Here is a 9,184-nt window from a genome sequence, read left to right as displayed (position 1 = left end):
CATCCCAATTCCTGGGGCTTCGTCCGGGCTTTTGAGGTTTTAATGGATGTGCTAGAGCGTCCTCCATCCCTTAGGGTTTTCTTTTCTTTATTTCAAGCAAAAGGTGTCAGGCGGGGTCTGTGGGTGAATCTTAGTAGTTACCCTCGGCGTTCTGTTTTTTCACTGTATAAGTCTTCGTATAAGGATTTTAAGACAATGTTTGTGAAGATTAGGAGTGTGGAAGAGGATTTTCCTTTTTACTTAAACCAATTCTTAGAGGAGAGGTTTCCTGTGTCGTGGTCTTCGGAACCTGCTCAAGTGCTTGATGTTGATGATAGAGTATATGAGGATGATGTTTTGCTGGAGTTTTTGTTAGAGATGTTGGGGAGTAGTGGGCTTTTGTCAGTAGCTGAACTCTTAAAGTGGGATTCGGATAAGGAAGCAGTTATGGACTATTTAGGTAATTTAACTTTGGTGAGGGTTTTGGGTGTTTTGAATGTTTGTTTTTGACATTTGTTGCTTTGTTTTGTAGCTGAGAAAGCTCCCACCATTACTACCGCGGGATTGAAGTCCTTTTTCAGCCAAAGAAAAAAGGCAGAGAAGGAGGGTTCAAGTAATGTGCAAAAGGATGCTCCTGTTAACCCCTCCGAGGCAAATCCTCGGCCGAAACGGAAACGGGCCAGAAAAGAGGCTGAAAAGGCTGAAAGCAAAGAGGGGGATTCTCCCATCTTGCCACTTGTTGAGGCTGCTTATGAGTCCCAGAAGCGACTTCACGCTTACCGTGAGGATGACAATATGAGATCTTTGTGGTCTAGATTCTTCCCTTTCGCCACCCTTGCTGACGAATTATGCCGCTTTCCTGAGGATTCGAAGATGATCGAGGAGGTTGGGCGAGCGGGAATGGGTCGCTTCCTTCAGGTATTGTTGTCGATGTTAATGTTATTTCTCCTTTTCTTGTTGTGTAACTTTTATTGGTTTTTGCTTGCAGGTGGTGGGTGCTAGGATAGTGGCTGTCGGAAGGGTGTAAGAACTTGCTGTTGAATCTGAGGAAAAAGAGTCTTTGAACACTGCTGAGCTGACTTTATCTCTTCAAGAGAAGGAGAAAATAATTAGAGAGCTGTCCTCCTCTCTTCAAGAGAAAGAGAAGGCGATTAGTGAAATATCCTCCTCTCTCCAAGAGAAAGAGAAAACGATTGGTGAGCTATCTTCGTCTCTGAAGAAGAAGGCTTCTGAATTGGATGAGGAAAAAAAGCTTTATGCTTCGGTTTCTGAAGAGGCTGGTAGCTTGAGGTCCGAGAATGGTCGGCTTGCTGCTCGTGTCAAAGAATTGGAGGGTGAGGTGTATGAGGGTTTTGCTCAGGGTTTCGATCGGGCTGCTGCACAAGTTCGTGTTTTGTTTCCTGATGTTGATGTGGGGAAGTTGGATGCCACTAAGATCATTGTGAATGGCGAGTTAGTTGATGATGAAGCTGATAAGGAGAGTGAGAGTTCCAGCATTAGGGATAGAATAGTATGATGACTCTGTTATGTTTATGTTGTTTTGAAATATTGTTAGACTTCTTGGTTGTTTTATTTTGTCGTTACTGTTTGTTGGGATTTGCCGAGTATGAAGCTCGGTTTGGTTTGTTTTGATATGCGCATATATATGATTATTTTTGAAATGTTTATTGAGTATATTGTTCGGCTGCCCTCAGGCCTTGTAAATATTTCCAGATTTTCTCAAGAATGCGTAGTATAGATAAGTATTTGAAAAAATTGTTTATGGCGTCCGGCCTCGTTAAAACCCTTTTGAGTAAAACCCTTGTTTGGGATAAAAACCTCAAATGGGAAAAAGAATACCTTCATCCGCTTTGTGTACATTATGATTGATATTTCCTCAAGGAGGATACATTCCAATTTCCTGATACTGGCCCTCCTAACAAGGTTTCTAGTTGATATGCCCCTTTGCCGAGGACTTTGCAAATTCGGAATGGTCCTTCCTAATTTGCAGCTAATTTCCCATGGGCTTTGGGCTTTCTTGCTTCCTCTGTTTTTCTGAGTATGAGCTCTCCAGTCTCGAATGTTCTGGGGATTATCATTTTGTTGTGCCGCTTTTGTAGGAACTGTTTCATTGCTAGTTGTTTTATCGTTGCTATTTCTCGTTCTTCATCCACAAGGTCTAGATCAGCTGCTCTTTCTTCCCTGTTTCTGTTCGGATCATATAGCTCGGCTCGGAGTGTTGGTACTCCGATTTCTACGGGTATGAGGGCTTCTGCCCCATATACCAATTTAAATGGGATTTCTCCCGTTGATGATTGAACTGTTGTGTTTTAGCCCCATAGGACTTCTGGGATAAGGTCGGCCCATTCTCCCTTAGCATTGTCCAGTTTTTTCTTCAAAGCCTGCAAAATGACTCGGTTAGCTGCCTCCACCTGGCCATTTGTTTGTGGGTGCTCTACTGAGCTAAAATGATGTTTTATATTGAAGTTTTGTAAAAATAAGGCGAGGTGTTGATCTGTAAACTGTCTTCCGTTGTCCGAGATTATTTCTCGAGGTAGACCGTAGCGGCAGATGATATTTTTCCAAAGGAAAGATCTCACCTTTTCTGCCGTGATTCGTGCCAATGGTTGTGCTTCGATCCATTTTGAAAAGTAATCTATTGATACCAAAAGGAATTTTACCTGTCCTGGCGCTTTCGGGAAGGGGCCGAGGATATCCAACCCCCATCTATCGAAAGGCCAACTTACCTCCAGAGTGTGTAGCTTTTATGCTGGTGTTGTGGATATTGTGGAGTGCTTTTGGCAATTGTCACATTTTTGTACTTTGGCTATACAGTCTCGTTTCATTGTTAGCCAATAATACCCTGCTCTTAGTATCTTTGTGGATAATGCTTGGCCTCCAATGTGATTTCCACAGATGCCTTCGTGCGTCTCTGCCATTACTGTTTCAGATTCGCTTTTGTTGAGGCATTTTAGGAGAGGTTGTGAAAGTCCTCTCCTGTACAGGTTTTCTCCGAGGATTGTATAATAGCTGGCTCTTCTTCGAATGAGTTTTTCATTTTGCTCGTCTGCCGGGATGACTCCTGTGGTGATGTATTCGATAAATGGTGTTCTCCAATCCTTTTCCTGTGTAATGCTCAATATGTCGTGAGTTTCAAAGCTCGGTTTTTCAAGCGTTAGTTGTGAAAGTGTTGGTGTGTGTAAGTGTGATCTAGTGGTAGCTAGTTTGGATAATATATCAGCTCGTGTGTTTTGTTCTCTGTTTATGTGTATTATGTCAAACTTATCAAACTTTTTAATAAGATCCTTCGTTAGAAGCCAATACCTTTCTAACGAAGGATCTTTTACCTGGAAATCGCCTTTGATCTGCTGAACGACGAGTAGTGAATCGCAGTATACTGTAAGATGGGGTATGTGTAAGTCCTGGGCGAGCTTTAGTCCGGCTAGAAGAGTTTCGTATTCTGCCTGGTTGTTGCTTGCTGCAAAAGTGAATTGTAGTGATTGCTCGGCTATAACATGTTCTCCTTCTTTTAGTGTTACACCAGCGCCACTTCCCTCCTTATTTGAAGCTCCATCTACGTATAGGCTCCAATTTTGTTCCGCTTGTATATCCTCGTTGGTTAGTTCGGAAAGGAAGTCGGCTAGTATTTGTAGTCTTGGGGATTTCCGAGGTTGATATTGTATGTCGTACTCGGAGAGTTCGATGGACCACTTGGTCAGACGTCCAGCTAGCTCGGGCTTGGTCAGGATTTGTCGCAGTGGTTGATTTGTTCTTACGATTATGACATGGCTTTGGAAATATTGCCTCAGTCTTCTTGCTGTTGTGACTAGGGCTAGTGCGAGTTGTTGTATTTTTGGGTATCTGGTCTCTGTTGGTTGTAGAATTTGGCTGACGAAATACACTGGGTTCTATGCTTTCCCTGTTTCAGAAACTAATACCGAGCTTATAGCATGGTTAGAAACTGATAAATACAAAATTAATGGTTTACCGAGCTCTGGCTTTCGAAGGATGGGTGGTGAAGATAGTATTTGTTTGAGCTCTGAAAATGATTGCTCGCATTCCTCTGTCCAGTTGAATTTTTTGTTCTTTGAAATTGTTCGAAAAAAGTGATATGATCGATTTGCTACTGCTGGAATGAACCTGGACAGGGCAGCAACTCGTCCTGCTAATTGCTGGACCTCCTTGACTGTCTTTGGGCTGTTCGTGTTAAGGATGGCTTCACATTTTTCTGGATTAGCCTCTATCCCTCGCGAGGTTAGCATAAATCCAAGGAATTTCCCTCCTCGGACTCCAAATGCGCATTTTTCTGGGTTGAGCCTCATATTATATGCTCGGATCTGTTGGAAAATTTCATGTAGGTCCTCGCAGTGTGATCCCTGTGATGGGGTTTTTGCCACCATGTCATCCACGTATATTTCTATATTCCGTCCTATTTGTTGTTGGAAAACTTTGTCCATTAGCCGTTGGTATGTTGCTCCTGCATTCTTAAGACCAAAAGGCATAACTTTATAACAAAAATTTCTGTGCTCTGTTATGAAAGCCGTTTTGCTTTGGTCCTCTGGATGCATCAGAATCTGGTTGTAACCAGAGTATGCATCCATGAAGCTCAGGCTTTTAAATCCAGAAGCACTATCCACTAATTTGTCTATGCATGGTAAATGATAAGCATCTTTTGGGCAGGCTTTGTTTAAATTTGTAAAGTCGACGCACATGCGCCATTTACCTGAGTTTTTCCTTACCATTACCACGTTTGAGAGCCATGTGGTGAAGCGGAGCTCTTTGATGAACCCTGCGTGTAGGAGCTTTTTGGTTTCCTCCAAAGCTGCTTTTGCTTTTTCGGCTCCGAGGTTTCGCTTCTTTTGTTTTACTGGCTTGCTTGCATTGTCTATGGCGAGCTTATGGCAGATTACATTTGGGTCTATTCCCGGCATGTCTGCTGGCTTCCAGGCGAATAGATCGGCGTTGTCCCGGAGCACTTTTATGAGCTTACTTTTCTCCTCTCCTTCTAATGCTCGTCCAATGTAGGTGAATTGCTCGGCTGTTGTTGTTAGTGGGACCTTTTGGAGTTCGTCTATTGGTTGCGGTCGTTCCATGAAATCCTCCCTAGGGTCTAGATCTGCAAGCATTAAGACCTCGGATGTTGTGGGTGTTATTGTCCCATTGCTTGTCCGTTGTTCTGTGCTGGTTTTCTTTAGGCTGGCATTGTAGCATTGCCGAGCTTGTTGTCGGTCTGAATGTACTGTTGCTATGTTATTTTGTACCTGAAACTTAACACACAAGTGTAATGTAGATATTATCGCTCTGAACTTATTCAGAGCGGGTCTACCTAAAATAATGTTATAAGGGCTGGGACAGTCGACCACGAGGTATTGGATGTCAATGGTCTTTTCCAGTGGGGAATTACCCAGGGTCGTTTTTAACCATATATATCCTTTTATTGGGACCCTTTCTCCGGAGAACCCAACTAGTTCTCCTGATGAGGGTTGCATGGCCTTTTCAGATAATTGTATTTTTATAAATGTTGAATAGAATAATACATCAGCACTACTACCTGGGTCCAACAGGACCTTTCTTACCAGTAGCTCTCCTATTTGGATGGATATTACCACTAGGTCATCGAGGTTTGGGCTTGCTAGATCGTTTTGGCAAAAAGTTATCTCCGGCTCGGTTGTGCTGTGTTTAGTTGTTCCTTCGATTGCTAGCATTGCTCGGTAGCTTCTTTTTCGTGCCGAGCTTGTTTCACCTCCTCCTGCGTATCCTCCTGATATGCAGTTTATAATCCCTCTGAGGGGTCCGCTGTTGTCCATTTCCCTTTCCCTTTGTCTGTTGCTCGTTCTTCTGGCTCCTTTTTGGTTTCTCTATTTGTCCGTCCTTCGACATATTTGTCTAGGAGTCCTTGCCGAGCTAATCTTTCTAACAAGTCCCTTGCTATGACGCATTCGTCCGTGGTGTGTCCGTACTTTTGATGGAATGCACAGTGTTTGCTTCTGTCCACGAACTGTTGATCTTGATAATTCCCTGCCCTGACGGGAGGCTTGACTATTTTAGCGTTGAGGATTTCCTTGATTATGTTCTCCCTCTTTGTATTGAATCTGGTGTACGTATCGTACTTGGGAGTGAGTTTGAATGGTTTATTTTAATCCTTTCTGGCTGGCGACTTAAATGATCTTTCTTCTTCCTTTTTGCTTGGCTGTTTGTCCGCTTTTTGTGCTTCACGCAATTCTTCAATTTCCATCTGTCCTGCTGCTCTCTCACGGAACTCCTCTAATGATCTCGGTTTGGTGATTGCGATTGTCTCTCTGAACTTCCCGGGCTTGAGTCCTGTCTTGAGAGCATGTAGGTGGACGTTAGGGTCCAAGTCTGGAATTTCCATCGTGGCTTCAGCAAATCAGGTTAGGTAATCTTTGAGACTCTCATGCTGCCCTTGCTTAATTGTCCCGAGATAATCAGATCCATGTACATATATCCTTGAGGCGGCGAAGTAGTCAATAAAGGATCTTGCCAAGTCCTCGAAGGATGAGATTGACCCTGCAGAAAGTTTAGAGAACCACAGTAAAGCAGCACCATCAAGGTAAGTTGGAAAGGAGCGACAAAGTATGGGCTCATTATTAGCGCCGTTAAAAAATATCATAGATTGAAATTTTTTTATGTGAGCTCGGGGGTCACCAATCCCCTTATACGGCTCTAGAGAGTTAGGTAAAACAAAATTCTTTGGCATTTTGAAGTTTGTGATTTCCTCGGAGAAGGGGTTATCTAGCGTCAGCTTTTCTTTAGGTGGGGTGACGCTCAATGGGTCCGAGCCTCCCAGAGCCGAGCTTTTAAAGCCTCCATCGTCATGTTTTCCAGAGTTATTCTTCGTGGAGAGCTCGGCAAGTCTTCGGACTTCTGCTTGAAGTTCGGCTATTTGGGCCAGGAGCTCGGCTTGATTGAGCTGTGACGCTCCGTTTTCAGCCATACCTGGGTGGTCAGAAAATCTCTGCACGCAAGGAAGCAAATAAAACGTGGAAATAAAAAGTGGGGTTAGATCAGATCGGGCCCCACGGTGAGCGCCAAATGTTTCGTCCTTATGTTGCCGAGGTATAACGACTCCTTAGTCTTGCAGATATGCTCGGGTGGGAGAGGTATACGTCGGCTGAGTTGGAACACCGCGGCGGGAGCACCTGCAAAAAGCACTCCGACGCTCAAGTAAGAATATGAGTTATGAATAAATAAGAGAAATAAATCAGAGTGAGTTCTGTGACCTGTCTATTCCGAGATTGGGTATGTGTTTATATAGGCGTTCCTTGTGTGTTCGATTATAGTAAATCTCGGGATTCTCCGTGCGTTCCGAGGTTATCCCAAGTGTTTCGGTTTTATTATGTTTGTTACATTCCGAGCTTATTCGCAATTCGCCCGAATTAGGAGGGTTTGTTGGTTTTTGATTATGCTTTCTTGTTCCGTGGTGTTTTGCTTGGCCGAGATATTTGTTTGCTGAGCTGGCCGAGCTTATTTGCTTTACGTATCACAAACTAAACTGAATTTTTATGTATATGTATGTGTATATGTATAAATACAAACTGTACTGAATTATATGCATTTGTCATGAAAACTAATTAACTAGACTGCGAAATACTCTTACCTTTTTCCTAAGGGTGCTGATCCGTAACTTGTGTTTTTCATCATGAAACGCAAATTAGTTAGTATTCTTTATTTGTCAGAACTCAGATGCGTGCACTCAACCATGCATAATTGATCATAAGAGTGAAGAAGATCGCAGTTATGGATTATTCATAGTCATATTATTAGAGTTGGCCTTACTAAATTCCTACTCTTATTTGGAAACAATAACAATAATAATAGCAGTTTTATGACATAATTTTTGTCAAATGTTACTTGAAAATTATAGACTCTAACTAAAGAATTAACTATTATCAGTCAATTTTAATCAATTTTTTAAAAATTCCATTTTTATAATTAAATTAACATTCTTTCTTCTCGCACTTTTTTTTTCCCCGCAGCGCAATGCAGCCAATGCTCTCTCACAGCCTCTCACTAAAAGATTAACACATTAGAGCACATTAAAAAATATCTAAAAATAGAATATTTTTATTATGTTGGAACATTTAAAATTAAACAAAATGAAAAAAACTAAATCTAATATAATCCAAAAGTTTTTAAAACATCTAAATAAACATCCGAAATTATTCATAAAAAGAACATCCAAAATTCTACTAAAAATAAATATTTAAAAATAGGATAAAACATCGATCCAAACTAAAAACAGATCAGATTCATTTGTTTTAGGTTAAATATCCAAAACTAAAAAATGTTAAATATAATATATACATAAAAAAATTCAAGTCAAGCCTTAAATTGATAAAAAATTTATTTCTTAAAAATAGCTTATCAAAACTAATATTACTTTGAAAACCAATAGAAGTAGTTTAATTTAGCAGGCCTTGGTGTCCGTACAAAAGGTCCATTATGCTTGGCAGCTATGAATCTATGATGGCCAAAACAGTAACACGTGACACATGACACATGACACATGACACATGACACATGACACATGAATTAAAGAAAACAAGCCTCGTACTCGGACCAGTCCCCTCGTTGCTGTACCCGCTTCTCGGTTCTCATCAGACACTCGCCATAAAGGTTAAATACATATATCACTCCATAATTAGTCCATATGGTAGCATTTTAGTTTCTTAATCAAGTTTCGAGAGACAATAAAAAATTAATTTATATAGTCTAAAATTATTTTACTTAATATTTATTAATTATTAGTAAAATAATGATATAATTTAGATGTAATAAATATACAACTATAAATATTTTATTATATAAAATAATTTTAAATATTGTACATGTCTTCCTAACATTATTATTAGATAATTATGGCAAAGCTTAACGACCATACTTTATTTAGCATCCTCTTAAAGTGACAGTTAAGAAGGGTGAGAGTTGCCAATGAGTAATAGCTCAAATGACATAGTCTCTCCATATTCAACTAAGAGGTTGCGAGTTCGAGTCTCATATCTTTGGTAAAAAAAAAAGGTGAGAGTTTGTGATCATTTATCTATACTAAAAAAACAGTTGATTTTTTTTATAGTATGCATTGTACTAATACATTTTTTGGGATAATTATAATTGTATTCCTTATTTAATTTTAACTAATTAGTAATGATGGAAATTGTATCCTGATTTGATATATTATTGTAGTATTTATTTAAAAAATTGTATG

At 40.5% G+C, this 9,184-nt stretch overlaps 1 protein-coding gene across 1 annotated transcript; it reads right to left on the bottom strand.

Annotated features, from left to right (window-relative positions):
* Positions 2,724 to 5,765, bottom strand: LOC107633647. Its single transcript, XM_016337253.1, has 4 exons — positions 5,535 to 5,765; positions 4,698 to 5,219; positions 3,947 to 4,532; positions 2,724 to 3,826 (listed from the first exon to the last, which is right to left on the bottom strand). The coding sequence occupies exons 1-4, from the start codon at positions 5,763 to 5,765 to the stop codon at positions 2,724 to 2,726; spliced, it is 2,442 nt and encodes an 813-aa protein (XP_016192739.1).

Source organism: Arachis ipaensis, chromosome B03 (assembly GCF_000816755.2).
Source record: "Arachis ipaensis cultivar K30076 chromosome B03, Araip1.1, whole genome shotgun sequence".
In the NCBI taxonomy this organism is placed as follows: domain Eukaryota; kingdom Viridiplantae; phylum Streptophyta; class Magnoliopsida; order Fabales; family Fabaceae; genus Arachis; species Arachis ipaensis.
Note: the sequence above shows the minus strand (reverse complement) of the source record. Positions and strands in the feature narration are given on the sequence as shown.